At 44.1% G+C, this 24920-nt stretch overlaps 1 protein-coding gene across 1 annotated transcript in view; it reads right to left on the bottom strand.

Annotated features, from left to right (window-relative positions):
• LOC133116666 (neural cell adhesion molecule 2-like) overlaps positions 1 to 24920 on the bottom strand; it is a 282790-nt gene that overhangs the window by 79418 nt on the left and 178452 nt on the right. The window contains exon 2 of the mRNA XM_061226498.1: positions 473 to 547. Coding sequence (XP_061082482.1) covers positions 473 to 547 — 75 coding nt within the window. The remainder of the gene's footprint in view (positions 1 to 472; positions 548 to 24920) is intronic.

The raw sequence follows: 24920 nt of genomic DNA, 5'->3' as shown, positions 1-24920 counted from the left end.
TTGTTGTTGTCCCAGAAATAAGCTGTGAAATTAATCATATTCTCTACTTCTGGCTATTCCAATGGTCCATTATCAAAGCGGGGTCCAAAGAATCCGTCATCCCTTGGCCAACAGAAATAACGGCCACAGTAACTGTCCGTTAACCATTCCCCATAGGATTGAATGACTTCTGGTGTCCATCAATCTGATTGGTAGAGTTGTGACCAGTGTTACTCTGATTACGTCCTATTCCACAATTCCATTTGCAGCAGCAAAGGATTGACACGCATCACCTGGTTAAACAACACCAAACTACAGCTGCTGTTTATATTCAGCCCACTTTCACTGAACAGTGCTGTGTATAATATATGACTGTGCTATCAGACGGAGACAGTTTAAAAAGATCCCTCTGCTACCAGCCTTAAAAACTAGGGATCTTCATCTTCAGTGAGGACAGTTGTGACTGTCGGCTAGAGCATATTAGCAGTCTTACCTGTGCAGGTGAAGAATTTGGATTCGCCGACACTCAGCTCCACCTTGTTGAGCGAGATGGACACTTGAAGGACAGCTGCAAGAGACAGATGGAAGTCAGTTAGGCCAAACGGTCACCCGTTCATGAACAAAGCATCACACACAGGGCCGGTTCTAAGCATCGCGAGACTATGCGATCGCGTAGGGCTCCAATCGTCTGGAGGGAGGCCAACTGGGGTGGGGGGTTGGGGGTGGGGCATGCCTAGGAAAAAGGTCCATGATAGTCAGTGCTCCCTGACTCTCCACAATCGCATAGACCCTGAGCTGCATACAATTTCATACAGAGAGACAAACAGGTGGACAGGCAGAGAAGAGAATAAGTCTGCAGTTTGTGTCCTTGCCCTGTCACTTCCAGACAACTCTCAGAGAAAGAAGTCGTCTCCAGCCAGCTCAACAAAAGCAGAGTGGCGGAGAAGGTCCTTTCATCATTCCTTCCCTGAGAGGATTCGCTTTGATTATTCGCCCTCCGCCATTTATTTAAACACGAATCTACCTTTAATGCCGTCTGAAAGCGGTCGGGCCCTGGAAGGGGGGAGAGAAACCGCCGGCCCCGGCTCATTCTGTTTCCCTTTCGCCGATATAAACGATCGGAAAAGGTCAGCGCCCCGGCGCCTTTAATCAAACGGAGTGCCGCGGGTCTGCGGCGCGTACGAGCGCGCTTAATTCCCCACGGGCCGGCGTCCCCACGGGCCGGCGTCCCCACAGACGCTCCGGTGGCGTTCGCACCGGCGTCTCAGCGCGCCATAATGAGATACCACACGACGGAACCGGCCAGCCAGCAGGCTTTTCTTCTTCTTCTCTCCCTTTTATAACGGCACGTAAGTGAGAAGATTTACAGTAAGCCTCCCACGCCCCTGTAGCAGAGGCGGAGGCAGTCTATCCGCGCGCGAGTAGCCGGTCCGCGTCGATCTTCCGACCGCCGCCTTGATTGATCGCAGCGGAATGGCGGCTGGAGTTTCTCCCCCCCCGGGGGGACACGTGAGCCCGGGCCTCAGCTCCGGGAGCTGAACTCTGAACTCTCATTAACGACATTCGACCACACGCTCACCGCCCGGCCCGCTGTTACCCACAAGCCGGGAGCTTACCGTCAGCGGGGTGACTTCTATTACTTCTGTTGCTAATGAAAAACAAAATGGCAGTCAATGAGACCGATAATGAAATGCACACCATTAGTGCAGAGTTACAAATTCCGACAAATTCTCAGGAGCTACAATGAAATAATTTGCGAGTTGCAGGTTCACCACTGAGGCCATTATTAGCTACGGTGTACCCATCAGGAAAATCAAAGCATTTTAAAATTACTTGGAAAGAAACAATGGAAATTCTGTCGGTGCCAGTGATATTCATTACCGACTACAAGAACAAGGCAGCTGACATGAAGTGAACACTGACAAACAGTACTTATTTTACAAAGTACAGAAATCTCTAGACAGACTATATATGTAATTCAGACTACAGTACGTACAGAACCAGTGTATACTACTGTTATTAACATACTAAACTGACGTGACTTAAATATTATAATTCAAAGGCTTTCATACACTGAGCTGTGCTGTTCTTTATCTAGTTGACTGTGATAAACCAAGTACTATGTTCATATGCATAGTTTCCTCTGTACATAGTTTTTATCATGTGCACTGTAAATTCAGGCCTCTGTTTTATGCTATGCACATTCTTTTTTTAATGATGCACAAATACAGAGCAGTATGCAAATAGATCCGTAGACAAGCTTGTAAAACTGAAAGAGAAATCTCATAAAATGTGTACACCCACTCAGAATATGCAAATTAAGACAGAGTAAAAAGTGTAGTAACGGAGTACTCCAATAGATGGCAGTAGGGAGATTCAGCCATGTTATCAGGAGGGCGAGTGCGACCACATCAGTGTAAAATACTCTCCACTTTTCAGAAACTGCAGCATTTGACCACAGTCCGCCCCCAAGTCAGTCTCATTCTTTCCAAGAAGAGCGGTGTGAAACTCCAGCCACCACCACCCTCCGTGCCCCCAAGTCATTTCACGCTAAATCTCAGGTGTCCCCATCCCTGTCGCTGTGCACTACTTACTGACAAAATGCAGCATGTCCGTACCGCCAAGAACCCAAGCCACGCTAGAAAATGATCATCTGAGCTACACAGAGCGCACACACACACACAAACACACACACACACGCTCAGACACACACATACATGCACACACACATACACACATGCAGACACACGCATACACACACACGCACATATGTACACACGCACAACACAAACACACACACGCAGACACACGCATGTACACACACACACACTCACGCACGCATGCAGACACACGCATGTCCACACAAATACACACACATGCAGATGCATGCATGCACACACATACACACACACTCACGCATGCAGACACACCCATACACACATACACGCACACACACACACACACACACACACACACACACGCAGACAGACACACACAGACACACACACACACACACACACACAGACGCAGACAGACACACACACACACACACACACACACACGCGGACAGACAGACACACACACACACACACACACTGCATCTCATGCATACACACATCAGGCACATCTGCGAGCGTGCCGAATGCGCCGGCAGGCAATTCACACATTTTTCATTTTAACACAAAATCTTTCTCTTTTAGACTCGCCTGCTAAAGGTTAAAATATGTGTTGAGTTGCGTTCTGCGATGTGGCCTTGATTTCCATTAGAATCAGCTGAGTGAGAAGATGCTAATGCTAATCCCATCACGTGCCGAACTCCATCTGTTTACTGCCATTAAAGACTCATCTGGCCTTATCAGGGTTATTATTCCAGGCAATGGAGGGTAGAAGCAGTAAAGCTGTCTGTGTGTGGGTAGGGCCTCTCCCTTACACTCACTTGCAGCTGAAACATCTTTTTATTATTATTATCATTTATAAAATATTCTCCAGATTCCATCAGAACGTTAAAACTTTTTTATATAAACTAATTTTAAGGCGTTCCATGGAACATTTTACATCAGCAAGATCGTAAACAGTTGTTAAACTAATTGTTGCTTTTCCCATTGGAGACAAAAGAAGATGATAAAAGTTGCCCAACTCTAAAACTTGAAACTTTGTTAAATTATAATAAAAACTATTTTGACAAATTGTACACAGACTTTCCGCAATGCGGGAAATAACCACAGAAGTGAATATACATCAGAACCTGATGACGCGTAGTCTCTCCATGGTAGCACACCATGACAACAGCAGTGGCATAATGCCAGCAAGCAAGCAAAGCATCATGAGACACGTAAAACCCAGCAGAGCAGACATGGGTAGACCCCTCACACAGTGAGGTAACTCAACAAAACCAAAACGGCAGCTGCAGAATCTACAATCTCATAATGTGTTTTTAGCATTTCCATAGTGCTGCTGCAGCATTATCAATGAGACAATATGAGAATACAACATCGACATTTGCTTTGAGGGGCCACCACGACCCCAATCCCTCCCTCCCTCCTTCACCCACTCTCTCTCTCTCTCTGATTGCTTTTATTGTTATGATGAAATATCTTTGGGTTTTCTTGCCTGGGAAAAGAATTCATTTCTGAATTTTAAACTGTAATGTATGTCAATTGCAATGTAACATGTGTTGATTGTTGTGTTTTATGTGATTTTAAAAGGAAAATGTTTTAAATTGTAAACTAAAATCAACTAACTAATAAATACACATCTCTCTTTCTTTCGCTCAGCTCTGCGGGGGGACTTGGGAGGGCACTGAGTGCAGTTCCTAGCCTTCATCTGATGCAGAAGATCTGGATGTATGTTCTTCAGAGAGCCCCAGAATTCCAGTATATTCTACATGTTCTGATGCCTCTGTTCACAGCTGGAGCAGGCCAGGGTCTCTCCCTGCCTTTCTGAAGGGCAGCAGTGTTAATGTAAGGCTCCATACTGCAGTTCTTCCACTTACTCATCTCCACTTCTCATCTCTGGGCCTGTATGACAAAGCAGGATTACGGAGTAAAAACCGGAACACCCTCAAATCTGGAACATGAACTGGAGTGAAAAGATTGGTTCAAGGTTTTACTCAGCAAAGTTATCCAGCTCAGTCAGTAGTCCTGTGGGGTATTTCATGAATAAAACCTGGAACAGCTCTTGTTACTTCAGTTCAGTACAGATTTGGGAAGGATCTGGGTTTTACTCAGTCCAGTTAACTCAGTTAATCTCACTTAACAAAATGCGTCCCAGGATTACCAAATTATAACTGCACCTAGAAGAGCTGTTTTTACTACACTCCATGTTCCAGACTTGGGAGGGTTCTGTGTTTTACTCAGTGCAGATATCCAGCTAATGTAGTAATCCTGCTTTATGCCCCTGATATTCATGACAACTTTGGTTGTGGCTGTAGAAATGAACGATTTTCAGTGTGTTAAGATAGAACACTCCAAGTCAGGGCTACTCAACTCCAGGTCCTGTGGACTACAGTGTCTGCGGGTATTCACTCCAACTATGCAATGCACCGACCAACACCAAATATAGACAAAGATAGACAACTATCACCTTATTTCAACAAGTTTACATCCTGAACCAATGAGTAAAATAATTAGTATAATTAGTGTAATCAGGTGGTAATAGTAGTGGAGCACATATCTGCAGACACTGTGGCCCTCGGGAACTGGAGTTGAGCCCTGCTCTATACTGGATAGAATTTTTACGGCTAACTTTCTTTCTTTATCACAAAGCATTTAATGATGAAGGGGTCGAGACTCAGCTCAAGGGTGGTAATTACATAAGAAAACAAACACTTGCACAGCAATCTCCTGTATTGAAAATGCAAAATTGTGCAGAACAGCATAAAACCCATTCAACTGGCATTAGATAGGGCAATTATGTCGATAAGAAATAACGAATTATAGGTTGCGTCCTAGTAATGGATGACTTTAAAGTTAACTGAAGAGGTGCAGAAGTTCTGCCATCTTATTCTGCTTTATGAGCCCACAAACAATGATTTTTCTGCTATTATTTTGCAACTGACATCAACAGCTTCCATAATTATGCATCTTGTTGCACTGATGTGTCAAATAGGCATTCAGCATGAAAGTGCAAAAGCTCTAAGTTTACGGATGCCATGTTTTGACTGTAGATTTAAACTCAGCGAGAAGCACACTCTAGCCTACTGGGAGATACAAGGCTGTGCTGAGGTTGATGTAGACTCTGGCAAAGATAACGTTTCACAACGTTATATCAGGTCTTTTATTTTCAGAAACAAATGTTTCCCGTCAGTCTAATTATCCAGACAAGCAGAATGACGGCCATACATCTGTCAGGACGTAGGGGAACCTCATAAATCACGACTGTCCGGATTTAATCTGCACCTGTGGTCACAATAAATACCATTCTGAGATATCAAGCCCAGACATAGCAACTTCTCTTCGCTATCAACAAACATGTTTTATGAGTCAGAGCTTTTAGCCAGTGGATATAGCTTCATTTATGGATTAATGGATGGGTGGGTGGGTGGATGGATGGAAGTAAATAACTAAGTACTGTAAGTAAGTAACTAAGTGAAGTAACTGATTAAGTACATTTTTTATGAAGCACAGTCAACACAATAGTCGCACAAAAGTGCCGTACAAAATATATTAATATTAACTGTATACATACAGTAGTTAACACTCATGCAGGGAAGGCAACCTCAAAACTAAACCTGACTGTGACAATGCATGGCTGAGCACTGTAAAATGCCACAATGCTCCTCCAGACACACAGACTGACCTGAACCTGTGGCTGTGGCTGTAATAATAATCTCGATCTCTGCATATGATATCATTGAATTGAGCACATGGGGAGTTGAGAATATTTATTAATCAAAGGTAATTTTATGAAACATAACTGGCGATGCTCACCATCCCAAACAGCCGATAAACCACTGCAGCATATTTCATTTTATTTTTATTTTTATTTTTATTTTTTTTTACATTTTAACATGTCAGTCAAATTTGAAATCACAAAGCATAAATTCTGAGTGGGAATGACACTGCCAGCAACCCAATTCAAACGAGTCGTTACAAATCGCTTGGACACGCTTTCTTAATGCAGCCCTGTGGGCTCTTTCAGGAAGAGCCGCACGCTGAAAACAAACACCTCCAGATGAACACTGCGCATTAGCCCTAATGAAAACAACAGAAGCCATCGGCCCCGGGGCCGGATCTCGCAGCTGTAAGCGCCTGCGATTTCCCTGAGTGAGTCGCAAAGCGTGAGGCATTCCCTCAGCACAGAGTGCAGTCTTAACAATCCCTGCAGTGCATGCTGGGAGAACGACACACCGCAGGAATGCGCTTAACCAGTTAAGGTGCAAGATTACAAACGTGTCATTAGAGTGTTCTGATCTGAGGTCGCAAGCACTACTGGGAATGGAAAGCAATGCAGTTCCAATGTCTGATATCAACCCTTGAAAATTGTATATTGACAAATATGTACAGAAGCTGTCTACGGCATGCATCGAAAGGACAGCTGACTAATAGTACAGACCACCTGATTTAAATGTCTCTGCACTGCAGACTAACTGCTGACAACATGTATATTCTGTTTATAAAAGTAATATTGCTAAGAGCAGCGAAAAGCAGCTATAGCAAATGAAAAAAGGATAGGGAATCTCATGTTTCAAAAAAATAGTTTTTTATGGGCAAATATGGTGTTCAAAGCAACATATTTCATCCAAAGGTTTCCTCTCGACAGCAGCTGTAGAGCTTTGTGACAAATGGCGTTGGTGAACACCAATCACAGGAGGTCACCTACACCGGAACCTGTCAAACAGGGATATATGGGCACAGTGAGACAGCAAAGTGTGTATGTTGTGTGAGACCATCAGTGTGAGATTTCACACAGACGGTCTCACACAATTTCAGCTACTGTGGGCACCGTGCTCTGTGAGTGCAAGGACGGTGACCTGTGGTCAAAGGGAGACTGTTCATAGCAGGCTGTGGGCATCCAGTTTACTGAATAACATGAGAGTCAATGCACTGGAATAAAAGTATATAGTTTTTCCCTATCTTTGAGCATCACATAAAGATTATTATCTGTGTTGTTTATAGGGAGCCCCATAGAGGTACATGACTGGGACCCGGAAGGTTGCTGGTTCAAGCCCCGGTGTAGCCGCGATAAGATCCGTGCAGCTGTTGGGCCCTTGAGCAAGGCCCTTAACCCTGCATTGCTCCTGGGGGGATTGTCCCCTGCTTCGTCAAATCAACTGCTTTGTATAAAAGCATCAGCTAAATAACAAAATATCGATCGAATATATTGTGAATAATAGTGGTGGCATGCCAATTGTGACTCATGTAAATAATTAAATGTGTATTTCAATTAGCAGTAATCATACAGTATGTTAAAAGAAATTGATGGAATTGCAACCACTCACTGAAACTACCCTGCCAAATCATTAAGATAGTCACAGTAATGAAAACATTTATGAATCACCCCATGTATAAATTAGCTAAATTGGCCTTCCCTAGTTCTCTTCAATAAATGTTGTACTCGATTAAAATCATTTGAAAAATTGGGTTTTCTCTCTTTTTATGAATTTCATTAACTCAGCAGAGGGCTATTTGGTATTCTCAAAAACTTTTGAAAAACATTGAATTAATAAGACACAGCTGTGTCCATAACACTGAGACAATGGGTTAAACACCCACACAGATACATACAAATACAAACATGCGCACACACGAATACATGTGCAAATACACACACACACACACACACACACACACACACACACACACACACACAAATGCATGTACAAATAGAAACATGCACACACAAATAAATGTACAAATACAAACATCTACACACACACACACACACAAATACATGTACAAATACAAACATGCACACACAAATACATGCACAAATACAAACATACGAACACATACAAATACAAACATGCACACACACAAATAAATGTACAAATACAAACATGCGCACACACACAAATACAAACATGCACACACACACACAAAAAGAAAATAACATATTCATGACCCCGAATTGTGAAAAATAAGCTTCTTCAATTGGTTCCGTGTTCCTCTCACAATTTTCATCCCACTGTGCTAAACCATCAAAGTTAGTCCAAGTAAATCGCTTTCGCTATGCTATTGTATTCCTTTATGTGGAGCTGTGCTTCCGGGGGACACTGATGCTCCTGGGTCATTTTAAAGCCTCAGAATTCGCAGCTGAATAAAAGCCGTGGAAATTGTGTCCGACAACCAACCTTTTAAAACCGTGCTGTTTTTCAGAAAATATTCAACCTGCCGCTCACATATTCTGCGAGGAGATTCTTTTCACAGATTTCACAAACAAAGGTACAGAAAAAGTGTGGAAAAAATGGCCTCTGTTCAATCAAAAGTTTTCCCTTAAGTTTCACGCCCAGGGTAAAGAACCCAGATCATTGTATCTGTCCTGTTATTCTCTGTCATGGCAGCTGGCACAGTTGAATATTTCTTATATTTAAACAGCTGGGTATACACTGCAGAGATTCGCATTAAGCGCGTAGCTGAAGGGTGCAACAGCGGGCCACCTGGGAACAGAACCTACAAGCTCTGGGTTATAAGCCCAGTTCTCTATCCATTACACTACACTGCCATCTGCGACCGGCTCCTGGCGTGCCTGTGCACAAAATTTCTCTGACTGCGTATAGCTACTGACATTGTTTGAACAGTTAAATGACTGAACTGCTTGTAGCATTTACCGCAGAGTAGCAGCACCTTCAGCTTTTAAAAGTCTTAGCGCCTCTTAGCAGGCTAGGACTATTTGGTCTCCCAGTAAAAACGCTGAAATTAGATTTTTACATGTCTGTCAACCCAAATATCTATCTTGGTTTTTAAAGATGCAGACACTTGCTTGCAGACACGCACACAGATGTATACACACATACACGCATCCACAATCAATTCTCAAAATTAGGTCTCGCTTCACTGAACCGCCATGAAAGTGAGAATAAAAATGTGACAAGAGTCGAGAGACACTAGAAAAACACTGCTCCCCTCGGAACAAAGTAACACACTTCCCATTCTTCTCTTCAACATCAGAAGTGATTATGTTTAAAACAGAATATTTCACTCCACACTTGACACGCCAATGGAAATGGCAATCACATTCTATTACCCATTTCATTCTCTTGTTTAGCATTTATTTTTCAGTGTACTCTATCCATCTCCATGTCTTTCTGTCTCCATCTTATTCTCTCTCAGATGAAACAGTTAACTCAGGAGGCAGTGCGTCTCTCTCTCTCTCTCTCTCTCTCTCTCTCAGATAAAGGGTTAAATCAGGCAGTCAGGAGTCCCTCTCTCCCTCTTTCTTTCAGATGAAACTCAGGAGGCAGTGCATCTCTCTCTCTCTCTTTCTCTCTCTCTCCCTCTCAGATGAAAGGGTTAACTCAGCCAGTGGGGAATCTCTCCCTCTCTCTCTCTCTCTCTCTCTCTCTCAGATGATAGTGTTAACTCAGACAGTGGGGAGTCTCTCTCTCTCCCTCTCTCTCTCTCTCTCTCTCAGATGATAGGGGTAACTCAGACAGTGGGGAGTCTCTCTCTCTCTCAGATGATAGGGTTAACTCAGGAGGTTCAGCGCTGACGGGAGCGTTGGTCCTCCAGGCCGCCGTGCTCAGTCAGACAGAGCTGTAGATCCGGAGCGAGCGGAAGAGAGCCGTCTCCGCCCTGCTCCTGTGCCGCGGTGTGGCCCCTGCCTCGGGGCCGTCTGCGACCTGCTCGCTGAGCCAGGCTGCTGCTCTCCTTCAGGGAGGGAGGGAGGCTCGCATTCAGACACACTGGAGCTCACAGATATCATATTCTCTGGACAGTCTGCCCAGGCAGATTCAATGAGTTAGCCTCATCATTTTACACGCAAATATTTAAGCCAAAGTCAAGTCATGTTTCTCAATGGAGTGCCGAATCTTATTTTAAGTATCTACATATCCATTTAGTGCCCTTAGTAGCCAAGCAATAGGCTTATACAATAGACAAAGACCCCAGGGCAAACAGACACTTCAGAGCCGGCAAGATGAACAGAAATAAGCCCCAAATCCACAATCAGCCAAAATGACAGCGAGCAGGTTATGAATACTACAATCAACAATAATTATTACCATCAGGCTGCAGATCCTTCAGTAATGATTACAATTAGGCTGCAAATCCTCCAATCAGCAGCTATGATGATTTCCATCAGGCTGTGAATCCTCCAATCAGCAGTCATAATGAATACCATCAGGACTTCAATCCTCCAATCAGCAATGACAAAATGATAATGTCAGTGAAGAGAAATTTCAAAAGAAGTTGAGGTCCGCTGTCAAATCTGAGCCATTAAACTGCCTGGTGCGCTGAAATTTTAAGATAGCTGTGGAGAGAATCCAACATTGATATAAAATGCAGTAAAATGGATACGTGCATAGATTAAAATTAGATTCTGGGAATATCAAGTTACTATATATTCAGGAAAATATATTCAGAAAATTTTCAGTGGGAATTTAACCCAGCCCTCCCACACAAAATGCAGTTGACTCCCACATTGCTGAACGGTAGCAAAGTCTTAATGAAGCTGCATACAACCAGTGACCAAAAAGCTAAACCTGCAATACCAAAGCTGCCTGGGGATATTGCATTCACAGCGTGAATCTGTATATATACGTCAGAGATTGTGTGAGACATAATTGACAACATTCAATAACTCAGAGGCGAGGGCAAAAAGCAGGTAATATGATTTAACGGAATGTGAAAGAACGTTATCTTCTCATTTTACTGCAAATCAAGAGTGAGACAAACGATTGTGCGGAATAAAACATGACTCCTCTCGAGCGTCAGTGAAGCTGCGTATCATTGCGGTGTTTCGCATTGAAGCCGGACAACCGCGCACTGGCCCACTGTTGTCGGCTGAATAGCCAGAGAGAAGCGCTCGGTTTGACAAACGCACTGTGCAGCAGAAGTGCGTGTTACATTATTGGCATTTGGCAGACGCTCTTATCCAGAGCGTGTTGTTGTGCCGGCGTCTATATATCTGAACAAGGACCCGGCTGAGGGTCACGAGTTATGAATCGGCTCCGGAAGAGTGTTCCGCCGCGGCTACCTCGGGGACTGCGCAGCTGACCCACAAAAGGTTTAAACAAGCGGCAAATAAAGAGCAAAGTGGGCGATAAAAACCACTCGAATCAGCCCTGACTGGAAGTATCTCCACTGAGGGATTATTTGGGCTGTGATAGTTCTGCTCCCTGTGTGTTCTAGCTTGCCCTTCCGCAGTCTGCGAAGACAAAAAGAATCTATCATTGAAATCCCTTCATTTTATAGGTTATACAGAGGAGCCTTTGGAACGGACCCGACATAGACCCCTGCGGTACATCACTCATCTCAGAGCACCGCTGCAGGGAGGAACACTAGCGCCCAGCGTGGTTGCTCATTCCCACATCCACTATTACACAGGTATTCAAAGTGCTTTACACTTATTACCTTAAGTGGAAAAATATAATATTAATTATGTAATTACTCACGGACACCTGGAGGAGGTGCGCGGGGGGGATGCAGGTTTTGCAGAGAGCCCGAAGTGTTAGGGAGGTAATGTGCTTGTAATCCCCTCTATATTAGGAGAGGCAGGGGGTATCTCACACACACAGCTGGCAGGAGACAGAAATCCTTTAGAATTGGAGGTAAGAAAGAGCCCGCGAGAACATCTCATCACCGGGAAAATAAATAAATAATAAGAGCTGACTTTAAAGCCAAGGGCCAGGAAAGGAGAATGACACGTGCACTTCGTCTGGAATTCTAATGGGACTGCAGAAACAGGCCTTTTTATGGACGAAACAATACAGCAACGATAATACAGCAAGGCATTACAGAACTCCCCGAAAAGTAGCACCCCGATCATTCCTCACTATGCCAGAGCAGCCCGCACACGTTACGCGCAGCAGAAAGCAATTTCCTTCCTAAAATATGACGATAATTACGAGCCGTTCGAGAAGAAACACCGATTCGCAAATGAAGGATTTTTTATTTATTGATGATTTATTTGTTTTTTTCGTTTGGAGTCGGTGTGCGCGTTCCGACGGGAGACACTTAGCCGGCTGTGCTGGAACGTCTCCCTCTGAGAGTAATGAAATGTCTGTCAGAGATGAGATGTTCTTATCTGCTCTGGGTATTGCTCTGCTTTTCCATGATAATAGGCTCCCAGGCCCACCGCTGTTATCAGTAAACCTTATCAGCCCGAGGAAGAAAGGCAGAGGCATTCTGCACGCTTCTGTTTTCCAATGCCTCCATTTTATATCCACCTTTGTGTTCCCCACAATTAATTGGGTGCAGTCTGCCCTCGTAATCCCGCAGCTTAAAGCCGGTGTAGATCTTGAAAAATAAACCGTGCAGATACACACGCGCATAAAAGGGGGCTGGCGTTTTTCCATTTGTTGTTCCCTCCGCGTCATTATTCTCCGGAGAGATAGCGCGGCACTGGGCATTTTGTAAGAACCGTTTGATCAAAAGGTTGAGCGCGGGACTGCGGATGTGGATTGACCACTCAATCCGGTCTTGGATGTGTTCTGCACATCTGAAGGGAAAGAGAACCCTTTCATTTTGCCGCCTCACGATAAGTCAGTCAGACCCCTGAGATATAACACTTTGGGATCTCTGTGACTGCGATGTCGAACTGTTTGTAACTGAAATGTCAAAATACACTGGCTTTAAATTATTTGAAATGTTAGAATTGTTAGAATATTAAATTCAACAGACTATTCACTGCTGCCCCATTTTTAAAATAGGCTGCTGGTATTTTGTAGCTATATACTGTGTGTTGAAATGAAACAAATCAAAGTAGCAATTTGGATAACACAATAATTTACATCTGATTGACATCCTAAAAAGTACATCACATTTTCTCTGACAGTATACCCTTCCATTGCCTTATCAGTGGAAATGGACTTGACGTTTTGGACAGTTCTACAAAGTAAGGGGGATCATTTTGGAGATGAAGTAATATGCCCATTATTAGAGTTGGAGTGTTTGATATGATATTGTATATATTAGATATATGCTGAGTGATCACTTGATTGGGTAGACCTGTACACCAGCTTGTTAATGCAAATATTTAATCAGCCAATCATTTGGCAGCAAATGACTGCATAAAAGCATGAAAACAAGAGGTCAAGAGGTTCAGCTGTTTTTCAGACCAAATGTCAGAATGGAGAAAAATGTGATCTATGTGACTTTGACTGTGGAAAATTGCTTATCAGTCTCTAGAGTTTGCAGAGGATAGTGCAGAGAAATGCGCAAAAAACAAAAAAACATTGAGTGAGCAGCAGTTCTGCGGGCAGAAACACGTTTTTAATGAGAGACATCAGAGGAGAAGGGCCAGACTGATCAAAGCTGACAGGAGGTGATAGTAATAAACACAAATAACCACACATTATAACAGTGGTATGCAGAAGAGCATCTCTGAACAAACAATGCATCATAACTCTAAGTGGATAGGCTACAGCAGCAGAAAATAAGTCTAATAAATACTGAGTGTATATAGAACTTAGCTCCTCAGAGTGGCATTTTTTGATTGTCAATGAAATGCATTTCAAAACCTACTGTGCAGGGAACAGAAGCAGATATTGCAGAATATTTTAGTCTGATATTATATTCCTGCCAATTTCACTCTAATGCAAAAAATTACAATGAATTCATCTGATGTACTTTTGCTCAGTTTAAGCCAATTAATGAAGCTAATAATAGTAATAATATAAATAATTTGATGTTTTACAGCACTCATAATGAAGACTAAGCTCCAAGTGTCCCATGACAGACAGATAATTATTGATAAAAACTGTCTTAACTGTTGCTGAGCCTGAATCCTGGATTAAAAAAAACTGACCCTGTAGTTCACTGTGCGCGCACACACGCGTGTGTGTGTGTGTGTGTGTGTGTGTGTGTCTGTGTGTGAGCGCGTGTATATATTCATCTTCTGGTACACAGCCTCTCCAGCAGAATGACAGACAGGCTGTGCTATTGTGAGTCTGAAGGAAGGAAAGTGGAATTAGATCCAAACTAAAAGTACATAAAATACCTGCTCTCCTCCCTCCCTTTATCTCAGTAAATCCTCTGAGATTTGTTCTCTCTCTGGTAGCAGGGATAAGCACAGACAGAGCTTAAAGTTGTCACCTCTCTGAAATCAATGCTGTATCCCTGACAAGCCGCAGACGCACGGCTGGTGTCAATCACGTCCACACTGATACGTCAAACCCTGCTCATGGTAGGCCCTGACAGCAGAGCGCTCACTCCCACGTTCCAGCCTCGTCAATCACAGACCGGGGCTTCATTCTCGCCCACTGCAGGCAGGCCCTCTGCCCTGTCCGTCAGTAACAGACTCCTCCCACTCACACCCTCCTGTCCAGAGTCATATGCCTGTCGACCAAGCTGCGAGACACCTTACAACCATAAACAATGGAGATACTAATTCAACTTCCTGTCTGTCGAAAAATAATAATAGCGCACGCCACACAGTAATACATTTGGTAAATGGGTGCTGAATACATTGAGTGCAAAATGGGTTTTTAGTGCTAAATGGGTGCTTAATAAATGTAGTGCTAATTGCGCTTTAGTGCTAAATGGGTGCTAAATAAATTTAGTGCTAAATGGGATTTAGTGCATTTGTGTGCAATGCCTTATACTCTGACCACTGACACACCCTGCCCAGTAAAATGCAGCCTTAGACTGCACTCCAGTGTAAGGCCTTGGCAATCGTAGCCATTCAAATCCGCCAGCCCTGTAAGCGTTCATACGCTGTTCCCTGTAACCAGTCCAGTCCTCAAAACCACCACTGTGCAATTCATTAGGCCATAGTAATATAGAAATTGAATAGATCTTTCAAATAACATGAAATGCGTGGGCCGGTATTATTCTCTGTAAGTGCAATTACATAGTTTGTATAACATGATCACAGCCGAAAGATAATTAGATCTGTGCCCATCATCCCCATGGAAAAGGTAGAGAGGCAGTTCTACCATCCCAAAGCTATGTCAGTGTCACTACATATTAATAAGTCACTCCATCAATAGGAGAGGTCCCCTGGCACCAGATTATAAAAATCTATGTATTCAAAATGGCTAAGACGAACATAAGAAAACACTTTGAAGCTATAAAGTGCATCTTTGATAAACAGCCATAACAAGGGTCCACACTCTGTCAGTTTTTGTCAGTTCTTTTGGCCTCATTGGGAATTTAAAACACGCTGCATGGATTGATCTGAGTGAAATTTTCTCACGGAATGGATTTTTTCAATCTCGGGAAGGGACCACAGGGTGTGCTTGAGAATTTAATTTAAAATCCACCTTTAGTGAAACCGGCAAACATTATTCATTTGTCTAGATAATACATAAGATGCAAAATTGTAGAGGGTTGTGCTTCTGTTATATTATTATTATTATTATTATTATTATGTTTTTATCCATACAATCCACTTATACAGTACAGCTAGTTACTTTCTGAAGCACAGGTCAAGTAGCCAAGTGCCTTAACCATTGTGCTACCCCGCTGGTCGAATCTGTATTGTACAGTATTAGTGTTCATACTGAAGGCTGAATCTGCATTGTACAGTATTAGTGTTCATACTGAAGGCTGAATCTGCATTATACAGTATTGGTGTTCATACTGAAGGCTGAATCTGCATTGTACAGTATTAGTGTTCATACTGAAGGCTGAATCTGCATTGTACAGTATTAATGTTCAGGCTGAAGGCTGAATCTGCATTGTACAGTATTAGTGTTTACACTGAATCTGTATTGTACAGTATTAGTGTTCAGGCTGAAGGCTGAATCTGCATTGTACAGTATTAGTATTTACACTGAATCTGTATTGTACCGTATTAGTGTTCAGGCTGCAGAGGCAGAAAACTGGACCTGTTGGCAGGCCCCACGCATCGCTCTGGGGTCATTGGCTCCTCTCAGCTCTGGCCAGCTGTGGGCCGTTTCTGGCACTTTCCGCTAAGCGACAGCAGGACGATGGCAGCGCGTGGCCTAAAACAATAACCAGCCCGCTCACCCCTCCCCTGACCCCTCTCAGCACTGTCAGACTCTCTCCATACCAAGGAAGATGAAATACACGATTAAATCAATTATTTCATCCAGACCTTGGTCAAATACGTAATTGTTTTGGATTCAAATACTGTTCTGCGCTTTAACGAGCTTGTCTGGTGTATTGGAACCTATGACATAAAAAGTGCAAACCCCACCTTCTGGTCTTCTTGGTTGGCTCAATTGCACCAGGCAATATCAATCGAGCACAGAAAAGTATTTGAATTACGTATTTGACCCAGGTCTGATTTCACCATTGCTATTTGGCAAACCCCCTGTGACGCCATTTCCAGTTGAGTGACGTAGATAGTTCGCATTCTAATAACAAACAATCCATTAATACACACAGATGTAAAATTAATAAATAATTAATACATAATGCAGTGATTTATTTTTACTGAAGTATCTCCACCTGGAAATAAAATCTACAATCACAGACATCAACCTTGGTGAAAAACAAGCACATTACAAATTATTCTCCAACAGCATGCACCTGTCTGGGTAATGCCCCATTCATTCTTATTAAAAATAAATCATTTCACTGCATATTCAACGGCTGTAAATTCAGACGCATCGCAAATGAACATATCATCGCCGAATAATTCAAAAAAAGCCAATAAAGATGATTCATTTCCAGATGAAAGGCAACACCCACTTGTGAAATGCTTTGTTTTAGCAATGCACTAATTATGCATACTTAAAAAATGATTGATGGGGCAGGGGAACAATCCAGAGCTAGCGCTGTGTGTGGTTACTTGGTCTTTAAAGCACGGCACTTTTCTCTAGTACCAGTCGGACCACCGGGGCACTGATATGATGTGTTCATGTCACACCCGGGTCAAATACATAATTGTTTAGCACTGGAATTATTTTCTACACTTCACTGAGCTTGCCTGGTGTACTGGAACCTATGAAACACTCTCAAAACGTGCAAACCCCACCTTCTGGTCCTCCCGGGCAACGCCAGGCAAGATCAACCGAGCGCAGAAACGCAGTTGAATCCGAAACCGTTGCGTGTTTGACCCGGTCCCTGCAGCGGGGCGGGGAGACGCGGGGAGACGCGGGGAGACGCGGGGAGACGCGGGGAGACGCGGGGCCCGTCCCCGTCTGCGGGGCCCCGCCATGCGGCTGTGGGTGACCCGGAGCTCACCTCTCTCCTCCTGAGCTCCAGCGCACAGGCAGCACTCTAAATCTCCCTCCATGATAACCTCATTATAACTGATCCACTTTAATTCCCATCGGGGAACGGACACATAAATATCCATCAGGCTGCCGCGGCACGGCAGGGTGCGAATGAAAGGATGGGGGGATTATACGCCTTCTTTACAAAGGCGGACGCGCTGGGTCTGTCTCCCCGGGACCGCCTCGCACGCGGGGGTTTCAGCGGAGCATGATGGGACGGCAGAGAAAGGATGTAATGTCCCTAAGAGACAAGCAGCCACGAGCCTGGAAGAAGGAAGAAAGGAGAGGGAGGTGTAATGAATGGGGGGGGGGGGGGGGGGGTGAGTCTGGAGGGATAAAAGAAGGTGATCGCATCTTTTTTTTTCCCTGAAGAAAAGACAGACATGGAGAAGTAAAGAGATATGGAAAGAGAAAGAAAGAAAGATAGAGATGGAGAGAGAGTCATTTACAGCTGTGTGACTGCTGGACAGAGCAGCTCAGTGTACGAAATGACATTTATTAATAAGCCACTGAAAAATAATATATGTGTGGACATATCTGCCCATCTGTCCTTGATGCTTATTGACCTTTTCGTTTCAGCTGTTTCCCATCAGCACTGTCAGGGGTCGGGCGGGGGAGGGTGAAGCATGCTGGAGACATATTCCAAACGTGTGCTTTCCCCTGAAGGTGAAACAGAACTGCCCTCCACCTTGGTCCTGCCCAACAGGAAGATCTATCAAATCTATCACTTAATGTATTAAACCCTTTGAAGAGAATGTTTATTGGAATGTTTTCTTTAAAAAATTCCAAGTCAGTGTTCTAGAACTCCATTGCTTTCAATTACCAGCAGTGATTGTTACATCAGCATTAGAATGTTCAGTTAAGAGCATTCTAATCACGTTTGTGACGTCACACATGAAAGGTTTCATTCCGCAGAGCTGCGCATGGCACAGTAGAATCCTCTCAACGTTCCTGTAACTCTGCAGAAACATTGCGTTTGCGCAGTGACCCTGTGGGGGGGTTTGTTTATAGAAGGCGGTGATGCAGCTGTTGAGCAGAGCACAGCTGGCCTACAGGCACCGAATCCTGCTTCAGCTGTTTTAACCGAGCGAACAAACCGGCAGATCTTCGCCCTAAAGCCGAAACCATCCCCCTGCAGTCCTGAGGAAATCAAATAGTGCGCGCTGTGTATTCCTCAGTAACATCCTCCAGCCCATTCTGCAGACGGTAACCAGAGGTAATCGGAGACTCCCTTATCTGCCTGCCCGTGTGTTCCATCAGCAGGAGACCATTTGAGCCTCATCAGCGCCAAATATACGGTGTCATGACATATTTACTGGAAGCCGGTCTAGACAGAGTAACTGGCACTTGAGTCCTGGTGCCATATTTCAATTATTCATTTATCTCCACACGCACACAAGCACACACACATACGCCAAAAACACAAACCCGCAAGCGCAAACACACAAAAACACACATCCACACACAAAAATCATACATACACACACACACGCGCACAAGCATACACACATGCAAAAACATGCACACAAACACACACACACACGAACACATACATGTAAAAACATGAACCCGCAAGTGCAAACACACAAAAACACACGTCCACACACAAAAAATATGCAAACACACACACATGTAGAAACATGCACACACACATGCACACATATACACACATGTGGAAACATGCACAAACACACATACACACACACACACACACTCACACACACACACATACACACACACATACACTCACACACACACACTCACACACACACACACACACACACACAGTGCCCTCCCCAGTCAGCCCGCAGTGCCCAGTGAATTCACTCAGAAGCAGACAGTGGAAGTGAAAATGGCTCTCAGCCTCAGCACATCGGTGACAACCTTCCATTTGCCGCACTTGTCAGGCTCATAACTACTAGGCTCCGCGCGATGCACCATAACTCTGCCAAACGTCCGGGGATATGCTTTGCTAATAAACTGATGGGCAGTTACAACTTCCGACAAATCATGATCTCCCATTGGCAGAGTGCCAGACGCAGCGACTCGACGCCGGAACGTTCTCCACCGGTAAACAATGCAAGTGCTAATAAAGCAATCCAGCTGCAATAAAACACGCTTCCCACACAAAGCGGGCAGGATTAATTCGCTAGTTAAGAATGTCAACTAACCATTAAGTCCAATGAGCACACTGAATCACCGTGGTAACACCGGCTCTGACCGTGCCATCCGAACTGGCTGAAAAGAGGAACGGCTTTCTCAACGTTTCAGCTCAGAAAGACTATAGGGCGCAAACATCAACAGATCTGTCCGCTTCTCTATCATACGCTGTACATTTGGAGTAAAGACCAAGTAAGAAAGAAGCAAGACATCTACAGTAGGTGGAAATCCAGGTTACACTGCAAAAACAAAATATGAGTCAATACTAACAAGTATTTTAGTCTTATATTGAGAAAAATATTACATTTTTGCTAAATAAGACAAAACTTGCCGATGTGGACAGTTTGACTAATTTCAAGACAAGATGGGGTACGAACATTTCACTTGTCAAGCAACTGGTAACTTAAAAAAGCAAATATTTTTGAGTCTCATTACTAGACTAAAACGCGAGATGCATTTACATGAATAGACAAGGTCCAAAACTAACTCCAATACAGCTAAGGTTTCAGCCGGATATAGGCTGGCTATGTCCTTGTCTGCTAGAAAACTTTCACTCTATAACCAAACCTAGCCGGAATTTCACTTGAATGCCTTGACACGGTTTCACCCACTCTCCAACCCCAAACATGTTCACTGATATTTTGCATCTCTGATATGTAGCGTGATGATTTCAAATACAGAGCAAAGGGGAACATGGAGCACTCTCTAAGCAGCGCTCTGGCAGAACAATAACAAGCAGCACATTGTGAGAAACTCTGACAGACCCCATTGTAAACAGTGCCCTGCTCTCTGTTCAAGCAAAATACTTATTAAAAAAAAAATCTATGTTTCAGATGGATACCTTCGGCAATCAGCACAGAAAAGACTGAAACAGAGTCTGCACGAGGAAAGAAGAAACAGAGTAAAATATCAACTCTTGCTGGTATAATTATACATTCAGGCATACACAGTAGTGTTTTGTGAATAGTATGCATTGAGGAAAACAAAACTCTTGACAGAATTTCATTTTCATCAAGATGCAAAAAAAAAACAGCAACAGCCTTTTTCAGTACTGGAAAAATGTCTCTGCAGCCAAACACAGTTCAGAATAAAAAAGTATATATAGACTATAAACTTATGTTTTTAATTTCCCAGCGATGAGAATTCTGCGCTGCAAAAAAAATAAATAACAACAAAAAAAAAGTATTTTAGTCTTACATTGAGACTTATTTCTATTACCTTTTGTTCAAGGTCTCATATTGTGGAAAAGCACTTCTCCCTGTGTGGATTAGAAAGGAGTTCAAGCTATGTGGAAGTATCTGTGAAAAGGTATGTGAACGTATAAAAACACACAGTCCCCAAATACAACCACACAATCATGACGAAAACAAAATAAAATACTGGAAAGGTGTCCAATATGGAAAACACACACAAAAATACTGCAGTTTTCCTCATTTCGAGATTTACCAGTGAGGTAAGAAAATTGCATTTGTAAAGCAACAATAAACTTAAAACATGCTAATACAAAAAAATAAAAAAAACTTATTTTGTAGTGTGAAGTCTCCATTGCTTCAGCCTGGCTTCCTTTGAATAAATAAAGATTACGTCATCTTGACATTGTGACATTCAGTGAGGCGGCAGAGCACTGACTGTGAATCGCTCCTGTTTGAGATGCAGAGACGATCCCCGCCGGACCGCGGAATAATCCCGCTGTTGAACCGGGAGGAATAATCCCGTTGTTGAAATGGGAGCTCTCCATCTTTGCAGGGCCCTGCTTGAGAAACTCTCTGTGCAAACATTCATTCTGCTGCAGAGCCATTCTCTCCAGCTCAGAGCTTTCAGCTGCAAAGGGCACATTAGGGTAACAGAGGCGAGAATGTCAACACTCAAACGCATGGCGAGAAACCGCGGAAGTACAAAAACCTTAAAGTGCGTGTCCATTTTAATATTCCATAGTTTCCCCGTTAGTGAAAACGGTTTCCTCTTGTGTCACTGATGGAGGGAGTACCCCCCGCACACACACACGGACACACACACTCGCACACTCACACACTCTCACACACACACAGACACACACACACACACTCACTCACTCACACACACAGACACACACTCACACACACACACACTCAATCACACACACACACACACAAACACACTCAATCACACACACACACACACACACACACTCAATCACACTCACACACACACACACACACACAAACACAAACACTCAATCACACACACACACACTCACACACACACACACACACACACACACACACACAGCCCCCTGAGTCCCAGGCCTGCAGAAGAGCCATTAAATATACATTGGTCATCGTTAGCTGAGCGGTCCTCTGCTGGGATCAGCGGCCCACGCGTCTGACCTCTCTGAGCTGAGGGTAGGATTCTCTCTCAGGCACGCTAGCAGGGCTGGACAACATCTCCACCACTGAGACCAGCGGTCTCAAAACAATTACACATCACAGAGACCTGCAGTGCTACCCATGGGGTCCCCACACTGGAGCCTTATGCGATCCCCCCACCACCCCCAAACCCGGGTGCTGATTCCATCCCCACCATGGACCTTTTTTAGCTATGGTCTCCCTGTCTTTACCCTCTCTGTGTTCTACCTGACTGAATAAAGGCAAAGCATAAAATAATTAAATATAGCAATGCATCAATTCACTCAAAGAAACAAAAAGGTTTTTTATTGAGTGAACTGATCAATATAGAAATTCAAATTCCTCAGGTTGAGGAATTGTTCTGTGTAAGCAGAACAAGGAGGCACACATAGAAATTAGCAAAGGATAAATTCCGCACAGTCATTAGCAGAAGTATTTTTTTCCACACAGTGGAAGTGGTTACTGTGTGGAACAGCTTGCCAGGTCATGTGGTGGAGGTAGAAACTAGAACAGGTTTTCTAGACCAGGCTCGATACAGTGCTTTTAGGAAAGCTAAGCAGCATGTACACTATGGCCAGTTTGTCTCGTCTTACATTGTTACTGTATGTTATGATATGCTATGTATTTTATACAGTATACAGTATTGCACATACTGTACAGTAAGCCTGCAAGCAAGTAGCTAACTTACCCAGGAAGCAAACTAATTGACAGTGTCCTTTCCTACAACGGTACTATGTTTACTTTAAATGTGTTAAACAAGAGATCAGAGAGACCATTTCTAATGAAAAAAAACATCAGCAATTATTTGTAGCATGGCTTCATTACAAAGCAGTGCATCCGGAGAGTGTCACAACATCCGAGAACGTAAGAGGTACATTTAAATACAAACATTTGTTAGAGCTATTTGTTAGAAAACACCGATAAAATCTGTGCACCTAATTCCATTCTACATCATACATCCCTTCTCCCTGAAATCCATCCCTCTTTCTCCCTCTCATTTATGTTTTCCCCTCTTCATCCACCCTTTATCCTTCACTCCCTCTGTTTCTATTTCAGTTATATCTGCTCTTCCTCTTCTTGCCAGCCTCTTCTCCTCTCGTTCCTATTCCGCCTCTCGTCCCCTCCCTCTTTCGCTCCTTCTCAGTCTCATTTCCTCCCTCGTTCTCTATCCCTCCCTCCTCCTTGCCTCTTCTTCTCCCTCCGTCTCGTTCCCGCGTTGATTTATCTGTACATAATGTCTCTGCGCCCATCCATTTCCCCGGCGGCGGAGGCCCGGCTGTGTTCGGGCCCCGCAGATTCATGGCCGCTATCGAGGGCCCCCGCCTGACAAAGAGAGGCGCTCACTGTCAGCGCTCAGTGTCAGCGCTCAGTGTCAGCGCTCCCTGACTTATCTCCGCGTGAGGACGGCCACCGCGCTAAGAGCCACCGTACCTCTCCAAAAATAAACCTGACCCCCCCGGTCTCTGCCTCTCTCCACACCGCTGTTTGTGTCCGGACCCATTACTGGATTATGTTTGCCGAGCGTCGTGTTCGCACACAGGAAACGGGCCTGCGAGACTCCGGGAAGGAGCGCTAGACGGTGTTTGGAGAAGAAAGCAATTTAAGGCTTTGCATCGCTTGCCCTACCTCGGGTGAAGTTTGTATCGATGTTCGGCCCCCTACGGCTGCGACGCTGCTGCGGGCAGAGAGCCGGTCGTCAGATCGAATTCTGGGCGGACTCGAGCTGTTGTAACCTTGAACCGACAGTCCGAGTGTCGAACGGAATATGCAAGCGGGGGGAAACTGTAAGTACCATAAATCACCAGGAAATACAGATGTCTACCTAGCGAGGAGCTAGTGGAATGCTGGGTAAAAAAAACAAAAAAAGTTACAATTTGGAGGCCATTTAAATTCTCCTCCTGCCTGCTCGGTTATCCCCGCCCCCTCCAGTGCTCCACTGCCCTCTCCTCAGGGTGACAGGCCCGGTCAGGGTCTCTCTGTCCTGGGCTCTGATTGCTCTCCTCCCCCCTATAATTCCAGCCATCCTGCAGGCCCTTTCCCTGTGTCTTTCACAGTAACTCAAAATCAATAAACATCCCAGGTAATTTGCCAACTTGTACGCTGCAATATCTTCTGCCTTTTTCTCTTCTCTCCGATCAAAGGTGATTGCATCTCTCTGTTTCTCTCCTGCACAAATAAACAGGGAAACACACACACAGACGCGCACACGTGCAAACGCACACACGCAAACACACGTGTACATGCACACACATGCATGCAGGAACACACACGTGCAAACACACAAATGCGCATAAGCACGTGAGCATACTCTCACATACACGCAAACACACACATACTGGCACACACACACACGTACAAACACACACACACATGCCCACACACACCGAATATATCATACACAAATTGGCCATTTCCTATGAGAAAAGTACCAGACACTAGCTGATTATCTGCAGAAGATCTCCATTATAATGCACTGCATCAGGACACTGTCTGGCCATCATCGTAATGAATATCCAAATATGTGATCATTACACTGCCATTCCTGCATTTGGATTAATTCAGCACAGCAGCCTTTAAGACTTCTTTCATTTAATCAGGATTGGAACTGCCCA

Source organism: Conger conger, chromosome 17 (assembly GCF_963514075.1).
Source record: "Conger conger chromosome 17, fConCon1.1, whole genome shotgun sequence".
Classification (NCBI taxonomy): Eukaryota; Metazoa; Chordata; class Actinopteri; order Anguilliformes; family Congridae; genus Conger; species Conger conger.
Note: the sequence above shows the minus strand (reverse complement) of the source record. Positions and strands in the feature narration are given on the sequence as shown.